We start from the raw sequence: 21,822 nt of genomic DNA on the forward strand, positions 1-21,822 counted from the left end.
AGTGAACCGCGGCGCCGGCCCTATATATGGATTTCAAAATGTTTTGCACCAAAAGGAACTTAGCCTTAATTCCATTTTCCACAAACTTTTGCAAGCACCCTTGTGTGAATGATAGCACACAATATTTTTCTTTATATATCGGCTTATTTTTGTTAGTATAATGTCTGTTAGGCCCACCCATGTTGTGGCAAATGACAGGATCTTCTTTCTTAAGACTGAAAAATAGAATACTCATATTCCATTGTATATTGATGTACATGTGCACCACATTTTAAAATTAATTTATTTAAAAGAGTGGGGAGAGATAAAGAGGGAAAGAGACAGACAGACAACACTGGGTCTGGATCATGTGGATGTCAGGAACCTTTTCAATCTGAGTCTCCTCCGTGGGTGGCAGGGACCTGAGTACTTGAGCCATCACCTGCTGCCTCCCAGGGTGCACATTAGCAGGAAGCTAGATCAGAAGCAGAGTCAAGACTTGAACCCATGGGGCCGGCGCTGTGGCTCAGCGGGTTAACACCCTGGCCTGAAGCGCCGACGTCCCATATGGGCGCCGGTTCTAGTCCCAGCTGCTCCACATCCATTCCAGCTCTCTGCTATGGCCTGGGAAAGCAGTGGAGGATGGCTGAAGTCCTTGGGCCCCTGTACCTGCGTGGGAGACCTGGAGGAAGCTCCTGGCTCCTGGCTTCGGATCAGCACAGCTCCGGCCATTGCGGCCAATTGGGGAGTGAACCATCGGATGGAAGACCTCCTTCTCTCTCTTTCTCTCTGCCTCTCCTCTCTTGGTGTAACTCTTTCAAATAAATAAATAAATCTTTAAAAAAAAAAAAAAAAAGACTTGAACCCAGGGACTCTGAGATGGGATGTAGGGAACCCAAGCAGCATCTTTACTGCTGTGTCAAACACTTGCCCTGTTTTACATCACATTCTCTTTATTCATCCATTGACGGACTTTAGGTTGCTTCCACATCTTGACTATTGTGAATAAAGCTGCAATGAACATGGAAGTGCAGGTATCTTTAAGAGATGATGAGGGGCTGGTGCTGTGGTGTAGAGGTAAAGCTGCTGCCTGCAGTGCCCGCATCCCATATGAATGCCAGTTTGAGTCCCAGCTGCTCCGCTTCTGATCCAGCTCCCTGCTATGGCCTGGGAAAACAGTGGAAGATGGCCCAAGTCCCTGGGCTCCTGCACGTGCATGGGAGACCCAAAGAAGCTCCTGGCTCCTGGCTTCAGATCTGCCCAGCTCGGAGAGTGAACCTGCATATAGAAGACCTCTCGCTCGCTCGCTCGCTCTCTCTCCCTCTCCCCCTCTTCCTCTCCCTCTCTGTAACTCTGCCTTTCAAATAAATAAATCAATCTGTTAAAAAAGAGATATGATGATTAGGATCTTGCTTTTTTATCCACTTGGGCAATGTTTGCCTTTTAATTAAGAGCTTTCAGATCATTTACATATAATAATTGAATTAGGGTTAACTATTTTATTACTTGTTTTTCTTTGTCTTCTTTTTCATTCCTTTCTTTCTTCTTCCTGTCTTCTTATGTATTATTTTTATTGTTTGGGTGAATACCCTAGATTTACAGTATGCATCCCTGATTCTGCAAAGCCTGCATGAACCAATTCCTGCCTAAAGAACATTCTGTAGAATTTCTTTTGTGCTGATATGTTGATGTGAGTGCTTTCAATCTTTTATTTACCTGAAAATATCTGTGCCTTTCTTTTCTTTTTTTTTTTTTTAAAGAATTATTTTAGTTCTCTGAAAGAGTTACAGAGAGAGGTAGAGCCAGAGAGAGGGAGCGAGGTCTTCCATTCCGTTGGTTCACTACCCAAATGACCACAATGGCCAGAGCTGAGCTGATCTGAAGCCAGGAGCCAGAAGCCAGGAGCTTCTTCCAGGTCTCCCACGAGGGTGCAGGGGCCCAGGGACTTGGGCTATCTTCTACTGCTTTCCCAGGCCATAGCAAAGAGCTGGATCAGAAGAGAAGCAGGCCGGCGCTGCAGCTCACTAGGCTAATCCTCCGCCTTGCGGCGCCAGCACACCGGGTTCTAGTCCCGGTCGGGGCGCTGGATTCTGTCCCGGTTGCCCCTCTTCCAGGCCAGCTCTCTGCTGTGGCCAGGGAGTGCAGTGGAGGATGGCCCAAGTGCTTGGGCCCTGCACCCCATGGGAGACCAGGAGAAGTACCTGGCTCCTGCCATCGGATCAGCGCGGTGCACTGGCCACAGCGCGCGGCCGTGGCGGCCATTGGAGGGTGAACCAACGGCAAAGGAAGACCTTTCTCTCTGTCTCTCTCTCTCACTGTCCACTATGCCTGTCAAAAAAAAAAAAAAAAAAAGAAGAGAAGTAGCCAGGACTTGAACTGGCGCTCATATGGGATGCTAACACTGCAGGCTAGGGCTTTAACTCACTGTGCCACAGCGCCGGCCCCAGTGCCTTTCTTCTTGAAGGAACTGCTTGCTTGGTAGAGACTTTGGAATTGCAGTTTTCTTTCAGTATATTGAAAACGTTATTCTGTGGTTTTATGGTTTCCACTGTTACTGTCCACAGTCAGCTGTTGAGCTCAGAGGTTGGCAAAACCTACAATTCCTAGGTCAAATCTGATCACTTGCTTTTGTAATAAAGTTTCACTGGAATACAGTCATGATCCTTTGCATATTCTTGATGGCTGCTTTTATGTTACAATGGCGTAACTGGATAGTTATTACACAGCCTAAAATATTTACTATCTGGACCTTTACAAAAAAGTTTGCTTGCATCTGTTCTAAACAACACTCTTTCAAAATAACCTTTCTTTTCTCTCTGCCAATGTTTACTTGTCTTTGGTTTTCTGCAGTTTCATTACGATGTGTCTTGCTGTGGAAATGGTTTTACTTCCTTGTTATCTGTGTGTCTGTTCTAGAAAATTCCCAGCTATTATCTCTTCAAATATTTCTGCCATTGTCTCTCCCCTTTCCTTCTGTGATCTCAATTTAAGACCATTTAATCCCTATTCATTTTTCTTTTTAAATGTTTCACAACTTTTTCATTCTTTTGAGTTTCCTTTTGAGTAGTTTATTCTACTTTCCTGTTAGCTTTTTTTCTCATAAACTAGGTCTAAATGGGCTGTTAAATTTATTCACTGAGTTCTAAATTTAGGTATTTTTAAATTCTATAATCAAATTTTATTTTCCAGCCCTGCCATTCTCATTTTTGAGTTTTTAGTTCTTTTCCCAAGTCTTCAAACTTGGCATTTATCTCTCTGAAATAATAAGTATGGCTGTTTTATTATCTGATTCTGGTAATTCCATTATATTGAGTTTCCATAATCTTTCAGTTGTCTTGTTTGTGCTGTTTCTCAGCTATGCTGGCTACCACCTTCATGCAACTGGTTATTCTGTATTTGAAAAAGTACTTGTAAAAATAATTTGAGGCCTAGGATGATGTCTTCCTCAAAGACGATTTATGCTTTTACTAGGTACTTAGGGACACTAGGGATCAGGGATCACCTTGATCCAGTTCAGTTAAGGTTTTCCTGGCTACAATCTATACAAGGGATGGGATACAGCCTACTAAGGGCCTAGTCATGAAAGTGGGGACTAGTCTGACCTCTGGGAAGTCTAGTCTCTGAGTTTTTCCCTCTAGACCTAGACCTAAACAGCTATACAGCTCAGCTCAGTCTCTCAGTCACCTCTTACGGATGGCAAATGCCATAGAGGCAAAACCAGCCCCAAGAGATGAGCTTACTTAATTTCCACTATCACTTGGCACTCAGCCCAGTAACTCTTTACTATCTTGTTAGTCTTTTTAAGAATATTGCTTTTATACTTTGTCCAGTTTATTAGTTGTTTTCAGTGGGAAAGCTGGTTTGAATTACCAAGGTTGGTTTTACTAGAAGTGATAATTTAATTTTTAAAAATTTCTTAGCTACTTAATCCTCCATTTCACCCATTTTTATTACTTTGTGTATGTATTTTAATTAATTAATTTCAGATGCTGAGAGAGGAAGATGAAACAGTTTGGGGGGCAGGGAGAGCACAAGACCAGCTCCCAATTACTGGTTCACTCCCTAAATGCCTGCAACAGCCAGAGCTGGGCCAAGCTGAAGCCAGGATCTGGGAATTCAATTCAGGTCTTCTACATGGGTGTCAGAAACCCAAATACTTGAAATTCACCACTGGCCCTCAAGTTCTGCATTGGCAGGAAGTTGGAATCAGATGAGACGCAGGTGTCTTAGTCTCCAGGCCAAATACCTGCACCTATATACATTTTCAAAATTATTTATGCAGGGGCTGGTGCTGTGGTATAGTGGGTTAGACCTCTGCCTGTGGAGCCAGCATCCCATATGGGTGCCAGTTCATGTCCTGACTGCTTCTCTTCCTATCCAGCTCCCTGTTAATGGCCTGGGAAAGCAATGGAAGAAAGCTCAAGTGCTTGGGCCCCTGCACCTACATGGGAGACCTGGAAGAAGCTCCTGGCTTCAAATAGGTACAGCTCCAGCCATTATGGCCATTTGGGTAATGAACCAGTGGATGGAAGACCTTTCTCTATGTCTCTCCTGGGAAAGCAGTGGGAGATGGCCCACGTCCTTGGGTCCCTGCACTCACATGGGGGACCAGAGAAAGCACCTGGCTCCTGGCTTTGGATTGGCACAGCTCCGGCCATGCGGCCATCTGGGGAGTGAACCAACAGATAGAAGACCTCTCTCTCTGCCTCTCAAATAAATAAATAAATCTTTAAAAAAAAAAAGCACTAGCCTCTAAATAAATTTTTTTTTTTACTTATTTATTTTGACAGATAGAGTTAGACAGTGAGAGAGAGAGAGAGAGAAAGACAGAGAGAAAAGTCTTCCTTCTGTTGGTTCACTCCCCAAATGGCCGCCACAGCCAGTGTGTTGAGCCGATCTGAAGCCAGGAGCCAGGTGCTTCCTCCTGGTCTCCCATGCGGGTGCAGGGCCCACCTGGCTCCTGGCTTTGGTTCGGTGCAGCGCACTGGCCATAGCGGCCATTTGGGGAGTGAACCAACGGAAGGAAGACCTCTTTCACTGTCTAACTCTGCCTGTCAAAAAAAAAAAAAAAAAAAAAAAAGGAAAAAAAAGTTATTTTGAGGAAAGGTCATTGGGCCTAGCAGTTAAGACACAGTGTCTCCTATCAAAACACCCAGGTTCACTTCCTGGTTCTAGCTCCCAATTCCAGCTTCCTGCCAGTACTTCCAGGAAGGCAGCAGATGATGGCTCAGTGGTTAGTTCTCTGCCACCCAATTGGGAGACCTGGATAGAGTTCCCAGCTTTGGCTCAGCCCCATTCTGACTATACCACTCATCTGGGGAATGAATCAATGGGTGGGATTCTGTCTCTCTGCCTCTGAAGGGGGAAAAAAAAGCTTACTGTAAGCTCTACTGACAACACTTGTCAACTGGTGGGCTCAGTTTAAGTGATCAGTCACTGTGTGCCTTCCATTTTCTTTATAAAAACCCCAAATGCTAATACATGAAGGTCTTCTCTGGGGCCCTTTAGTATTCCAAAGGAGAAATCTTTGATCTTCTTCCTGAGCCAGTCCTCTGTACAGGAGGTGGAAGAGAAGGGCTGGACTTTTAGTTAGTCCATCCATTCTTAGCTCCCCAACTGCTGAAATAGGTACTTCTAAGTCCACATGTCTGCTTTCCAATTTCTTTAAAGAAGAAACCTCCAGGGGCCAGCACTGTGGTGCAGCGGGTAAGGTTGCTGCCTGCAGTGCTGGCATCCCATATGCGCACCAGTTCGAGTCCTGGCTGCTCCACTTCCGATCCAGCTCTCTGCTGTGGTCTGGAAAAGCAGTGGAAGATGGTCCACGTCTTTGGGCCCTACACCTGCATGGGAGACCTGGAAGAAGCTCCAGGCTCCTGGCTTTGGATTGGCATAGCTCCAGCCATCGCAGCCATCTGGGGAATGAACCATCGGATGGAAGACCTCTTTCTCTCTCTCTCTGTCTCTCCTTCTCTCTGTGTAACTCTAACTTTCCAATAAAATAAATAAATCTTTAAAAAATAGAAAGAAAATATTGCTGAAAGAAATTAAAAGATACACAAATAAATGGAGAGGCATCTTAGGTTCATGGATTGGAAGACAATTATTAAGTTATTGAAACCACCAAGGCAATCTACAGATTCAATGTCATTCCTATCAAAATCCAAATTTAATTTCTTTAAGAAATAGAAAAATGCTATTCATTCTAAAGTTAATACAAAATTTCAAAGGATCCTAAATGCCAACTGTGGTTTTGATTTGCATTTCCTTGATAATTAGTGATGTCAAGCCTTTTTTCATGTATCTGTTGGACACTTTTACATTTTCCTTTGAAAATGTCTAATTAGATCTATTGTCCACTTTTAAACTGGATTATTTTGGTGTTTTGCTATTTTGTTGTTTGAGTTTCTTATATATTCTGGTTTCAGATAGTATCTTTCCACTATCACAATTTAAGCACATATCCTCTTGTCCTATAGTCTTCTAAAAAGAGAACAGAACATTTATAATTACAAAATTTTTGATATTTGAAGACAATTACTAAATCACCCTTCCGCAAGTTAACCTAAATTCTTTTTTTTCTTAATATGGTCAATATTTTTCAAAGCTTAAATTCTTACATGTAACATTAGGAAAGTAACTATTATATACTTTATAAGGATAATTAGGGAAAATATTGGAGTTAAAATTAGTTATATTAAAAATAGTAATGTGATGGGTATAATACAATTATAAATAATAAATGAAGTCCCAGAAAAACTATCATTCACATATTAATTCTCCACCACAGTTCTACCTCTAGCGTTTCAGAGCACAGTAATCCTTACCAGGGGACTTTCCTTGTTGGGAGTTGCTTCTTCGCTCTCTGTATCTGGCTGGAGTGGATAAACCTGTGTCTTTACTAGGCTTGCTCGCAGGCCCCATTTCTGAAATGAGGAATCCCATCTGTTCTGAAGGCAAGATACTCTCAGGTGGATTGGTCTGGCATTTTATACTGGCATCCACCTAAAATATTAAACCCACATATTATTCTGAGATTTTCCTCCAGACATCTACTAAAACTTCATATATTTTATCAGAGGAGCTGTATTATAGGATGATGATCCAACAAGCAAGTGTAAAACTTTTCATCCTTATAAATGATACCACCTTTGATTTTATTATCTAAACATCAGTAAGATGCACATGTCCTCATACTCAAGCCACTGAAATGTATATGGAACTAAATATTAATGTAGCATCAGAGGGAGATTTATAATGAGGCTTGATTTAACTTACAAAAGTAAGGTATTTTATTTTTGTTTTATCTGAGGGGCAGGGGGAGGGAGGGAAGAAGGAGAGGGAGGGAGGGAGGAAAAGAGAGGAGAGGAGAGAAGAGAGGGGAAGGGAGGGGAGGGGAGGGGAGGAGAGGAGAGGGGAGGGGAGGGGAGAGGTCCTCCATTTGCCCATTCACTCCCCAGTGCCTTCAACAGCCAAGGCTGTGCTAGTCGAAAGCCAGGGACCCAGAACTCAATAGGGATCTCTCAAATGGGTGGCAGAGACAGAGCACTTGAGCCATCACTCACTACCTCCCAGGGTGTACATTAGCAGGAAGCTAGAATTGGAAGTAGAGCCAAGACTTGAACCTGCACACTTCTATACGGATACAGGCATCCCAAGTGGTGGCTGAACCACTGGGCCAAACATCTGCCCCAAAAATAAAAGTAAAATATTTTATATTTTACCACTCTAGCATATATCAGACTTTTTCTGCTGGTGGTATTAGAATGGTCATATGCATTACTGGGTATAAATGGGGCACAGATACTTTATCCAACTAATTTTGTATTTTTTACTTAAAGATGCACTCAAAGTTATATAAGCTTCAAGCTTTATTATTTTTTTTTAGGACAGGCAGAGTAGACAGTGAGAGAGACAGATCTTCCTTTTCGTTGATTCACCCCCCAGTGGCCACTGCGTGGCCAGCGCACCGCGCTGATCCGAAGCCAGGAGCCAGGTGCTTACTGCTGGTCTCCCATGTGGGTGCAGCACTTGGGCCATCCTCCACTGCACTCCCGGGCCACAGCAGAGAGCTGGACTGGAAGAGGAGCAACCGGGACAGAATCCGGGGTGCCGGCGCCGCAGGTGGAGGATTAGCCTATTGAGCCGCAGAGCCAGCCTAGCTTCAAGCTTTATAAAAACAAATCAGTATCTGTGCTATTTACAGGATATGAGCTTCTTTCTTGGATTCCTAAATTCTTTTTTGGATTTTACCTTTGTCAAGGTGATAACTTTCTAAAATACTCTATTTCTTTATGAACTTAAAGTAAAATTCTATAATGAAATAAATCTGAAAGTTAAAAACATAGCTTTGAAAAACTATGATGTTCAAATATATTTATTAAAAAAATAATTGTTTGAATGTAATTTGAAGATATGAAACCTAGTATTCCATCTGTAAGCAAAGATAAAGCTTGTGTTTTTTCTACAGACATATTTAAAGTATAATGGGCCAGGCAGGTGTTGTGGCACAGGAGGCTAAGCTGCCTAGGATGCCCATGCCCCACATCAGAGTGCCTGGTTCAGCTCCTGGCTTCTCCATGTTTCTGCTCCAGCTTCCTGTTGATGTGCCTGGGAGGCAGCAGATTTTCTTTTTTAAGGACCCCCCAACTGTATTTGTTTAGATACAGGAGCTCTTAACTCAAACACTTATGAGAAAACAAATTAAGATTGCATTATTCTGCAACTCATTACCAGTAACATACTGCAAAGCAGAATAGTTTGGAAAAGAGGGTTGAAGGGAAGGGGAGTGAAGCAGGGAAGATAAAAAAAAAATTAAGTTGATCAAGTGGAATCTTTTTTTTTTTTTAATTCTTGGGAACTATGAAATCTTTGCAAGCACACCTTGTCTCTGCTGATTACTTTCCAAACATGTACAAAATGGAACCAAAGTGGAGAATCCCTTAAGAGCTTTAAGAGACGCAACAGTAAAAGCTACAATTAACCAGCAGCAAGTGTTCAGTCTTCAGTCACCTGTCGCTTCCTCCTCTTGTTTCCAAGGAGCAGGTATTCTACTGTATGATAAAGGAATCTTAACTGGCTTCTTAATCACTAGGCCAAATATATGCCCCTGGATGTACTTTTGATCAATTATCCCTACTAATTGCTTAAAATCACAGTTTATTCATTTTCTGGTCATAAACTAGCAACAATAACGGAATTCACCTCCACCTTCAGAATATGTCCCTCAAACTAGACAGAGTCAGGGTTACATATTAGGTATGCAAACATAAGTAAAGAAATTAAAACACAATATGTTGGCTGGCGCTGCGGCTCACTAGGCTAATCCTCCGCCTAGCGGTGCCGGCACACCGGGTTCTAGTCCCGGTTGGGGCGCCGGATTCTGTCCCAGTTGCCCCTCTTCCAGGCCAGCTTTCTGCTGTGGCCAGGGAGTGCAGTGGAGGATGGCCCAAGTGCTTGGGCCCTGCACCCCATGGGAGACCAGAAGTACCTGGCTCCTGCCATTGGATCAGCGTGGTGCGCCGGCTGCAGCGCACCGGCCACGGCGGCCATTGGAGGGTGAACCAACGGCAAAGGAAGACCTTTCTCTCTGTCTCTCTCTCTCACTGTCCACTCTGCCTGTCAAAAAAACAAACAAACAAACAAAAAACCAAAACACAATATGCTCACAAGACTTCAACAGTGCTTCAAGAATATAAGAACTCCAATCAGCTCCTTACCTCCATGCTACAAATAACTAGGAAAGTCCTCATATCATCTGTTTAATAAATCAAACCTTATGGGTAGTGGAATTGTATCAGCCAGGCCTATTTAGGACATCCAAATTAAAAAACAAAACTAAAGGGATGCTCTCACTATGAAAATAAATTTTAGGCTGGCACCGCGGTTCAATAGGCTAATCCTCCACCTGCGGCACTGGCACACCGGGTTCTAGTCCCGGTCAGGGCGCCGGATTCTGTCCCGGTTGCCCCTCTTCCAGGCCAGCTCTCTGCTGTGGCCCGGGAGTGCAGTGGAGGATGGCCCAGGTGCTTGAGCCCTGCACCCACATGGGAGACCAGGAGAAGCACCTGGCTCCTGGCTTCAGATCAGTGCAATGCACCGGCTGCAGCAGCCATTGGAGGGTGAACCAACGGCAAAAGGAAGACCTTTCTCTCTGTCTCTCTCTCTCACTGTCCACTCTGCCTGTCAAAAAATTAAATATATATATATATATATATATACCACAATGCTTAATCAGACTGCCTAGAGAGCTTGACTTCAGACCAAAACATAACAAGAGGATGCCAGAAGTTAAAACAATATATTTTGGAATCTTTTGTGCAGAACACTGGGATATGATCCTTATGGAAAGCATAATGAAATGGTATTAAACCCAAATAAAACCTGGATAAACTCTCAACTAATCTTTAGGAAAAAGCACTAGGTACTTTTGAGTTTTATTAGAATTTTTTTTTTTTTGCCCCTTACCTGGTGTGTGCTGAACGGTAGCCCTTCCTGTACAAATACTACAGAAGATGGAGATGGATTATGACTTAGCTGCTCCTTCAGTTTGACATGAGCTTGCTCGATAGCTGTAGATTCCTGCATCGTGCTATTTTCAACAGGCTGAGCTGTGTGGATGGTATAGATGTACTCAGGTGACTGTGGCAGAGAGCAGGTAATTGCTTGTTCTGTTCCAACCACAAAAGAGGTAATATCTGAGCCCACAGGAGTAAGCGGCTCCAGCTGGCTAGCCTGGCTTGTGGAAGACGGATTGCTGTTGCTGGAATTAGCGAGGATATGCTGGCCTCTGCTAGACTGAGATGCTGGGCACTGACTCTCAACGGGCTCCACCTTTACCATCTCCAGTTTAGGGGAGGAATGCAACTCATCTACTATCTGAAAGACAGCCTCTAGGTTTACTTCTGTCTTTTTGTTCTCATCAGTAGTATTGCAAGACCAATTAGAAGGCAGAAATTCAACTGGATAGGAGGATTGCATTGGAGGATTCTGGGAAAAGAGAAAATAGTACTGTTTGGACAGAAAAATCAAATATGAGGTTGAGCAGAAAAGTAACAACATTTAGGCTGATGACAGCTAAACATAAGTCAACAAAGAATTCACTAAGAAAACCTAAATACTAATCTACTTTTCAGCAATGGTAGCCTCAAATCTACTATTAACATTTACTTAGCATCTACTATATGTCAACAACTATGCTAGGTTTAATATTGGAATAGACCAATAATTCTCAGGGTCAATGTATATAAAATCAAATACTTATCTTCTGATAAATTGTCTATAATACCAAATTCTTCCATAAAAGTAGGCACACAAACTTATCACTTGTATCTATCATATATTGTTTTAGGAATACAGTAAGGAAATATTAAACACAGGATGCTCACAAATCCACTAATCCTTGGCCGGTGCCGTGGCTCAATAGGCTAATCCTCCGCCTTGCGGCGCCAGCACACCGGGTTCTAGTCTCGGTCGGGGCGCCGGATTCTGTCCTGGTAGCCCCTCTTCCAGGCCAGCTCTCTGCTGTGGCCAGGGAGTGCAGTGGAGGATGGCTCAAGTACTTGGGCCCTGCACCCCATGGGAGACCAGGAGAAGCACCTGGCTCCTGCCTTCGGATCAGCACGGTGTGCCGGCCGCAGCGCGCCTGCTGTGGCGGCCATTGGAGGGTGAACCAACGGCAAAAAGGAAGATCTTTCTCTCTGTCTCTCTCTCTCACTGTCCACTCTGCCTGTCAAAAATTAAAAACAAAAACAAAAACAAAAAAACAAAAAACAACATATCCACTAATCCTTTTATAGATTCAGGGGGAGATATTGATATTCTGTTCCAAATGATCTGAGAAAGAATGGGTGGAATATCTGTTGTCCTTTGGTTTCTGATACTGTCTATTTTTAATAATAAAGCAACAGAATAAAATAGTTATTAGTTTGAGATTTGTATCTTTGAGACATATTCTCTTACACATAGTGCTTTTCACAGAGTAGGCATTCAATACATACTGGTAATAAATACATAAAGCTGTGAACATAAAATATAGAAGAGTAACAATTTAATGAAACATAACAAATTGATATTACCAAATACAAAGCTATGCACAGAGCAGACATGCAATAAATTTCGATTATCTCAGATTACAAACAGAAAATATAGAACTCCAATTCAATAAAACTTGCGGTAAGTTGATGTTGCCAAATGCACTACAAAGGCAGTATCAATGATTTTTAGAAGCCTATTAATGCCAAACATGAAATGTAAATTTAAATAGTATAAGCATCAAGCTACTTTAGCCAACAGTACTACTTATTGAGTTCTTACTATGTACCAAGCACTGTATATACGTTATTTCATCTAATCCTTATAAAAGCCCTGTGAAATGTGGCAATCTCCATTTCTAATGATAGGACAAAGCTTCAGAGAAACTTCGCAACTTACCCAAAGTCACAGTGAAATAACAGAAACTCAGGTTTCAAACCTAGGTTTGCCTGACTCAAGAGCTCTTGTTCTTAACCATTATGATATACTGACTACTCATGCATATACCCTACCAGGTATCTACAGTTCAACTAAACTAACTGCATTTATTTTCAGGATGGAATCCTAAATACTTTCTCTTTTTTCCTTTTTTAAATTTTGTTTTCTTACCTCTATTTTCCTATAATGAATATACAGCATCTTGACAGTAAGAAAAGATCTTTAAAAAGTGTTCAGGGGCTGGTGCTGTGGCATAGTGGGTAAAGCTACCTAGCAGTGCCAGCATGCTATGTGGGTGCTGGTTCAAGTCCCTGCTGCACCACTTCCAATCCAGCTCTCTGCTATGACTTGGGAGAGCTGTAGAGGATGGCCCAAGTCCTTGGGCCCCTGGACCCACGTGGGAGACCTGGAAGAAGCTCCTGGCTCCTGGCTTCGGATCGGCGCTGCTCCAGCCATTGCGGCCATCTGGGGAGTGAACCAGCGGATGGAGACCTCTCTCTCTCTGCCTCTGCCTCTCTGTAACTCTGCCTTTCAAATAGATAAATCTTTAAAAAAAAAAAAAAAAAAAAAAAAAAGAACTAGAGCTATCTCAGCTAGATAATTATCCAAGGCAAACACACAATTCCAACCTTTAGGAGTTATGGCATAAAAATACAAAACATAGAATTTAATCTTATCTTGGAAGTAATAATATAAAACATTTAAATCAAAGCAATTTTTTTCTAATAAATAATGACAAGATATTTGAAATATGGTGTTTACAAATGCAGGTTAAGACAGAAATAGAAGCTACTACTTAAATTTCTGTTTTGACATTTTTCCTTTTTCCTCAAAAACAAAACAAACAAATGTCCAGTGGTGGGCATTTGGTGCAGCAGTTACAATGCCACTTGCAACATCTGCATCCCATATCAGAGTGTTCAGGTTCAAGTTCTGCCTCAAGTCCTACCTCCATTTCCAATATAGCTTCATGCTAATGCATACCTTGGGAGGCAGCAGATAATGACTCAAGTTCTTAGATCCCTGCCACCCACCCACATCAGACTGAGTTCAGGCTCCTGGCTTTGGCCTGGCCTAGTCTGGCTGTTGGCATCTGGGGAGTGAAACAGCAGAAGGGTGATCTCTATTTGTCTATCTGTGTCTACATCCCTATCTCTCTACCTTTCAGATTAAAAAAAGAAAATAATGATCAAAATTAGATGATTTTTTTTTGACAGGCAGAGTGGACAGTGAGAGAGAGAGACAGAGACAAAGGTCTTCCTTTGCCGTTGGTTCACCCCCCCCAAATGGCTGCTATGGCCGGCGCACCGCGCTGATCCGAAGCCAGGAGCCAGGTGCTTCTCCTGGTCTCCCATGGGGTGCAGGGCCCAAGCACCTGGGCCATCCTCCACTGCACTCCCTGGCCACAGCAGAGAGCTGGCCTGGAAGAGGGGCAACCAGGACAGAATCTGGCGCCCCAACCGGGACTAGAACCTGGTGTGCCGGCGCCACAGGGCGGAGGATTAGCCTAGTGAGCCGCGGCGCCAGCCTCAAAATTAAATGATTTTAAAATCCACTTCTCAGTCACACTAACCACATCTAATCAAAGCCAGGAGCTGAAAAACTCAATCCTAGTCTCCCATGTAAATGGCAGCAGTCTAAGTACTTGAGCTGTCACCTGCTGCCTCCAAGGGTACACATAAGCAGAAAGCTAGAATCAGAAGTGGAGCCAGAGCCAAACCTAAGCACTGTGATTCAGGATGTGGTCATCCCAAGCAATATCTTAATAGCTGTGCCAGATGTCTGCCCATCATCTAACTTTAAATGATTCAAATAGACACATGTTTTTAGTGGCTCCCATATTGGACACTGCTGGCCTAGAAGAAGCATCAGACATTATTTATATCAACATCCTTTGTTTTGGAATCAAGAAAACTAAGCCTATACTCCATAGCTTACCTCTGGCTACTCATTAACATAAAATTATACTTGGCAATTCTGTAAGGTCAGTAATATTACATATGAAGCACAGTCGTGTCTATTGTCCCAAGACTTACCTGGAAGTAGTTACAGTGTGCATAGGAAGAGGCAGTGGGAGTGACACAACTACTCAGAGCGTCCATGTGGGTAGAAGGAGAACAGCACTGTAGCACAGCTGGAACAAACACACAGAAAAGCTGTCAACTAAAAGAAACCTCTAACAGCATTCAAAGCACTTCCCTCTTTCAACCTGGAAAGAACTCCAAAGAAAAATTTCCTTTGTGTATCTAACAAAATTATTATTTAGTGCTATTATAATATTAGGTGCTATTATTTGTTGAAAATAACATGATAATAAACTTCATAATAAAGTTTAAAAGGATGATGTTTACTTTTAGAAGTAGTTTCTTTAGTACCCATTTTGTTATCTTTCTAACCATACATTTATTCTTACTGACAGTAATTTAATTTGAAAATATGAGAACATATTTGGAATTTCTAAATAACCATTTCAATCACTTCAATAACAACAATAATTTAGAGGGAGGATTGTTTTAAATAAGTATAAAATATTCTCCAAACGTCCCAACCATTAAAGAATGGATCTAGTAGAAATATATGCTAAAACTGTTTTAACTATTTAGACAAGTAGTACCCGACTTTGGAGCCCTGCTGTACAGTTTAACAGATGAGTAAACTTAAGCATGGTTAATTCCTTTGGGTCTCAGCTTCTGTGTCCTGTTAAAATAAGGGTGGGGCTGGCGCTGTGGTGCAGCTGGTTAAAGCCCTGGCCTGAGCACTGGCATCCCATGTGGGTGCTGGTTCTAGTCCCAGTTGCTCCTCTTCTGATCCAGCTCTCTGCTATGGCCTGGGATAGCAGTAGACGATGGCCCAAGTCCTTAGGCCCCTGCACCCTCATGGGAGACCCAGAAGAAGCTCCTGGCTCCTGGCTTCGGATCAGCACAGCTCCGGCCGTTGCAGCCACCTGGGGAGTGAACCAGCGGGTGGAAGACCTCTCTCTCTGTCTCTAACTCTCTGTGTAACTCTGACTTTCAAATAAATAAATAAATTTAAAAAAAAAAAAATAAGGGTAATGATAGAACCTACTTTAATATGGTTGCTATGAATGAGTTAATATGCATAAAGCATTTAGAGTATATGGGAAATCAATAAATGTTAACTGTTACTATTGTTAACTAAAGAAATACACTTTCTAAGGTTTTTATTTATAGGTAAGACACCATGAAAAGACAACTCTTTGTACTGGGATAATTCTACTTAGTATGCTAGGTCTCCTCTTTTCCACAACAGGTTCCTAAGCACAAATGAAAATCAATAATAACCACACACTTACAGATTCAACAGAGGATGACATAAGAGTGAACTACTACTATGTTTCTTGGCACAGTAGTAGATGCTTTATGTATCCTGCCTCAAATAGCAGTTGGATGAGGTATTTACACAACTTTACCAAAATTAGTGAATGAAAGCTCAAAGACATTGTCTACAAGTCACTGATAGTGACAGAGCCAGTGTCAAAGCACATACTCTCAAACATACCATGATATTTATACTGCCCTAAGATTTTTTTGTTGTTTAAAGATTTATTTATTTGAAAAGCAGAGTAACAGAGAAAAAAAAGAGAGATCTTCCATCTACTGGTTCACTCCTCCAGTGTGTGTAACAGCTGGGACTAAGGCCAAAGGCAGGAGCCAGAACTCCATTTGGGTCTCCCATGTGCATGGCAGGGGCCCAAGCAGTTGGGCCATATTCCCCTGCTTTCCCAGGGGATCAGCCAGGACTTGAACCAGCACTCCAATAAGGGATGCTGGTGTCATAAGCCTTGGCCACTGTGGCTATCTAGAGTGTGAATGTGTGAATGCAAATCTATTTCCCTCTCTGTTACTCTGCCTTTCGGAAAACAAAATAATTTAAAAAAAAAAAATTACTGGGGACTGGTGTTGTGGCATAATGAGTTAAGCCACCACCTGCGATGCTATGTCCCGGCTGCTCTACTTCCCATCTTGGTCCCTGCTAATGTGCCTGGGAAAGCAGCAGAAGATGGCTCAAGTGTTTGAGCTCCTGCCTCCCATGTGGGAGACTTGAAAGAAGCTCCTAGCTCCTGGCCTGGCTCAGTACAGGCCCTTGCAGCCATCTGGGGAGTAAACCAATGGATGGACGATCTCTCTCTGTCTCTCCTTCTCTGTAGCCCTTTCAAATAAATAAATAAATCTTTTTTTTTTAAAAAAAATTACTAAATAATCTCATTCTTTAACCTTTTTGAAACTATTTTAGTCTAAAGATGATAAAAATTAACTGAAATGTTTCCAATTTCTCCATTATTGACTATTGGTTTTTTAAATGTCAGAGTTCATAAAGGAATACTAGAAATAAACATTTTCTTGTTATATAATATACAACTTAAGGTACTAAATTTTGCATGCAGAAAAACTTAAAATGGACAGAATTCTACCTCCAATATAAATACAAGGGCTGGTATTTTCTGAATGATGATTTTTAACAAGTTTGGTGATTATAAAAAGCCATATTACTAAAATTACCACATAAAATTCAAGTTGTTGTCACTTTCAAATATCTGTTAAGCACATAGCTTCTTGATTCTTTGAAGATTATTCAAATACACAATTAAAATGTTTTAGATATGAATTTGTCCTGAGGTATCCAAAAGCATAAGCATCTGGGGAAATAAACTAAATCCAAATAGCTAAACACTGAATAGTGCCTGCAAGGTTTACTAAAACTGAAAGAAAAACAACTTTTTCCCCTAGTTACAACAAAGGAAAACCTAGCCCCCTAGTGGCAGGGAGACTCAGAAGCTGCAGGTTTTCATTACAACAGGATACCAAACAGTACTGCTTTGCTACAAATTAATGAAAAGTGCTGGCTTTATTTCTCTGGTATTTCCTTGTTCCGAACCACTGGTTACATATTTTGAATAGCTGTTAAAATTCACTTTAAAGAGGCCAGCGCTGTGGCGCAGCGGGTTAATGCCCTGGCCTGAAGCGCTGGCATCCCACATGGGTGCCAGTTCTAGTCCCGGCTGCTCCTCTTCTGATTCAGCTCTCTGCTATGGCCTGGGAAAGCAGTAGAAGATGGCCCAAGTTCTTGGGCTCTTGCACCTGCGTGGGAGACCCGGAAGAAGCTCCTGGCTCCTGGCTTTGGATTGGCACAGCTCTGACCGTTGCGGCCATCTGGGGAGTGAACCAGCGGATTGAAGACCTCTCTCTCTGTCTCTCCCTCTCTCTGTAACTCTGTCTTTCAAATAAATAAAATAAATCTTTAAAAAATTCACTTTAAAATGAATTTCCTGAAGAAATAAAGAAACTATATTACGCAACAGAGAATATGTTAATACATAGTTGATAGTTGGCTTGGTATCTAAGAAAACAACAAAATAGTGAATGTCCTTTAAAGTGTCCAAGAGCAAATGGAAAATAAAAAGGTACCAGCATGAAGAAAAGGAGGACTTGAATATATTATAATCCAAAAGTCTACTCAGTGGTCAATGGTTATTTCCTCACCAGTGCAGTCTTACTTTGTATAGTCAAAAAGATAGAACTAAGTAAGGTATTAGTAAATTTACTGAACATGAAAACATACATAGAAATCCAACCAAGTGTCTAGTTTATGACAACTTAATCTACTGTATTATGAAAGCATTAATACTTGTAAAACTGAGTTCATCACATGTCTTAAAACTCATACATCTACATAAAGATCTTCAGTGTCTTCCTGAAGGCAATATTCACTCAAGGCATTATATTACATTGCATGAAGATGGAAAAACAATAAACTAACAGAATTCCCATTTGTGTTATAAATATAAGAATTTATGACACTTTAAAATTTTTCTAAGTAATAAAACAGCCAGAATTGCTAAAAATGATCAAAGGTAAGGCAAATAAGTTCACATATTTTATCTTATGGAGGTAATTCAAATGTTTTAGATTAGAAACTACTACAGAATAGTACAGAGTCAACAGTGAGAAAATATAATAGTAACTTAATTTCAAGGTAGGTTACTATAGCAACAAGAACCCCAGCATCTCCTTATTTATGGAGAGGTAAAGAAAACGTCTGGGTATACAGGCAATTGCCAACTTATAACAGTTCAGTTTACTACTTTTTGACCTTATGTTGGCATGAAAGCAATATGCATTCATTAGAGACCATACTTCCAGGGCTAGTATTTTAGCACAGAAGGTTAAGTCAGCGCCTGGGACACTAGCATCCTACACCAAAGTGTCAGGTCAAGCCCCAGCTGCTCTGCTTTTGACCCAGCTCCTTGCGAGTGTGCCTGAGAAAGCAGCAGAGCACAGTCCAAATGCTTGGGCTTCTGCCACCCATGTGGGAGACCAGGATGTCATTTTGAGCTGGCCCAGCCCTGGGAGATATTCTCTTTCTCTGACATTCTGCCTTTCAAATAAACTTACTTATTTGTGAATAAATATAATAAATATTAGGTACAATAAATATATTTTTATAAATAAATGTTTTGAAAATACTTCTAATTCTGAATTTGGGTCTTTCCCTGGTTAATGACATGCAGCAGAACATTTTCATGATACTGGGCAGAGAGCAGTGACCACAGCTCCCAGAAAGCCCTGTGGTCAGGAGAGGAAACAATCAACGCTCTACAGTGCACTGTGGGGCTAAGTTAGGTTGTTCAGTAAGTTGGGGTGCATTGAATGAATTTTCCACTTGTGACATTTTCAACTTAAGATGGATTTATTAATATAAAACTCAACCACAAATTAAGGAGCATCTGTATGCCCAAAAGAAGTGAAAGCACACATTTGAAAAGATATTTGTGTGCCCATGGTCATAGTAGCTATGTGCACAACTTTCCAAAGGTGCAAACAATCCAGTGTCCATCTGAACAGGTGAATGGATTAAAAAAAGTGGGATATACATAGGATAAAATATTACTCAGTCTTTAAAAAGGAATGAAATTTTGACACAGCACAACATGGATGAATCTGACAATACACTAAGTGAAATCAGCCAGTCTCTAAAGGATGAGTACCACATGATCCCTCTTCTGTGAGGTTCCTGGAGTAGTCAAATTCACAGAGACAGAAAACTTAGAGGTTACCAGGGGCTAGGACAAAGGGGGGATGGGAAGCAATTGCTTAATGGGAACAAGTTTCATTTGGGTGATGAAAAGTTTTGGAAACATTGGTGATAGTTGTACAATATTGTGAATGTAATTAGTACCAATGAAGTGTACATTTAAGTGGTTAAAATGTAAATTTATATATTGACTACTGCATGGTTCCACTTATATGAAGTATTCTGGAGTAGTCAAATTCTTAGAGACAACATAGAACGTGGTTTTCAGGGGCCAAGAGAGGAGAGAATGCAGAGTTAGTGTTTAATGTGTACAGAGTTTCAGTTGAGGAGGATGCAAAGTTCCAGAGATGGGTGATGGTGGTGATGAATGCACCTAATACCACAGAACAGGCCACTTAAAAAAAAAAAGTTAAAATGGTATACTTTATATGTATTTACCACAAGGAAAAGAGAGGCAAATGTGATTGTGCTTTTGCTTTTAGTTTCTTTAAGCAGGTAAAGAGAGCTTCCTGGTGCCTTGTCCCTCTTGAGCACAAAATCAGGTTTTTTGCAGAGGAACTAACATGGGTTACCTGACCACACAAGTAACAGTACCAAACAGCTCTTAGAAGTCCATTATCTATATTTGTGTACATTTTGTTGGATTAGAATCATAAAGGCCAAACTCTTAGAAATTAAATGTACCTTAAAATAATAATAGCAAATCTTTTTGCCAAGGGCCAATTCAGAAAAAGTTGCAAATGAAGTGATATACATTTTTCAATAAAAATGTAAAATATTATGTATTCCTTGGGGAAAAGTATGTGTTATTGTAACTTGGCCACTAAAGTATTAATATCTAGGTTCATTTAAAACATTTTTATTTATTATTTTATTTGAAAGGCAGAGAGAGAGAGAGAGAGAGAGAGAGAGGCAGATCTTCCATTTGCTGGTTCACTTCCTAAATGCCTGCAATGGCTGAAGCCAGGAGTCAGGAATTTAACCAGGTCTCTCACACAGGTGGCAGGGACCCAACTACTTGCACCATGACCTACCACTCCTAGGGTATGCATTAGCAAGAAGCTGGAACTGGGTGTGGAGCTGAGCTAGGACACAAACCCAGGCATTCTAATATAGGATGTGGGCATCGCAAGCAAAATCTTAACTGCTAGGTCAAATGCTGCCCCAGGTTATTTAAAAGACAGCTTTTAGGGGCCAGCGCTGTGGCACAGTAGGTTAAAGCCCTGGCCTGAGGCACTGGCATCCCATATGGGCACCGGTTCAAGTCTCAGCTGCTCTTCTTCCGGTCCGGCTCTCTGCTGTGGCCTGGGAAAGCGGTGGAGGATGGCCCAAGTCCTTGGGCCCCTGCACCCACGTGAGAGACCCAGAGGAGGCTCCTGGCTCCTGGCTTCGGGTTGGCGCAGCTCTGGCTGTTGCAGCCATCTGGGGAGTAAACCAGTGGATGGAAGACCTCTCTCTCTGTCTCTACCTCTCTCTGTAGTACTGTCTTTCAAATAAATAAAATAAATCTTCAAAAACAACAAAAAAAAGACAGCTTCTACAAACACCTTATCCTTTACATAAATGTAATAGTATTTACATGTAAATAGTACATATCCGTACAACCTTATCCATTACATGTAAACTTGCAAACTTATATTAAAACATTGATTCATCTAGTTCCTGACCCAAACTATATGGACACTATACGGAAAGGCAAATTGAGATTGAGTGATGTGAAATAATTCACTGAAAGTCACATCAGTTGAAAAACTGAAAAGCTGGGATTAGAACTAGTTTATTCTTTTTAATAAATTGTTTATTAAGGGTCCATAATAGTCAAGCACTGTGCTTAATGTAAGGGGATAGAGAAATGAACTAGAGGCAGCCCCCTACCCCTGAGCTCCCAAATTGGATTTTCAACTCTAGCAGCTAGAATATGTTCTCTCTCCTTGGACAGAGTCAATCAATAAACCAAAGCAGTCCCAATGCTACCAGTAGCAAAGACAATCTCTGTTGTCTATCCTATCTAGGAATAGCTAACTCTGGGGAAGAGAAACACCAAAAAACACTCCCTTTACAAAAAAGAAAACAAAAAGGCCAAAAGCAAAAGATCCTCTTGATGAGAGGCAGGCAGCAGAGCACTGACTCAAATTAGATTGCTTCGATTTGTTTCCCAGCTTGCCTCTCACCAGTTGTGCTTAAATTTCCTTACCTATAAAATGAGAATAATTATACTACCTATCTGAAAAGGTTGTTGTGATGATTAAACTGTCATTTAATCATTTGGAAAATACTCAGAACAATGCCCAATCGTAGTGATTCCTGCGGCATAGCAGATTA

General features: G+C 41.5%; 1 protein-coding gene across 2 annotated transcripts in view; it reads right to left on the reverse strand.

Annotated features, from left to right (window-relative positions):
• Positions 1–21,822, reverse strand: part of HSF5 (heat shock transcription factor 5) — a 55,688-nt gene that overhangs the window by 20,931 nt on the left and 12,935 nt on the right. Inside the window, exons 3-5 of one of the 2 annotated variants that reach the window (XM_070060983.1) lie at positions 14,484–14,581; positions 10,444–10,986; positions 6,804–6,981 (exon numbers count right to left, since the gene is read on the reverse strand). In XM_070060983.1, coding sequence (XP_069917084.1) covers positions 6,804–6,981; positions 10,444–10,986; positions 14,484–14,581 — 819 coding nt within the window. The remainder of the gene's footprint in view (positions 1–6,803; positions 6,982–10,443; positions 10,987–14,483; positions 14,582–21,822) is intronic. The other variant, XM_051824784.2, reaches the window with a different exon arrangement.

This window comes from Oryctolagus cuniculus, chromosome 17 (genome assembly GCF_964237555.1).
Source record: "Oryctolagus cuniculus chromosome 17, mOryCun1.1, whole genome shotgun sequence".
Lineage (NCBI taxonomy): Eukaryota > Metazoa > Chordata > Mammalia > Lagomorpha > Leporidae > Oryctolagus > Oryctolagus cuniculus.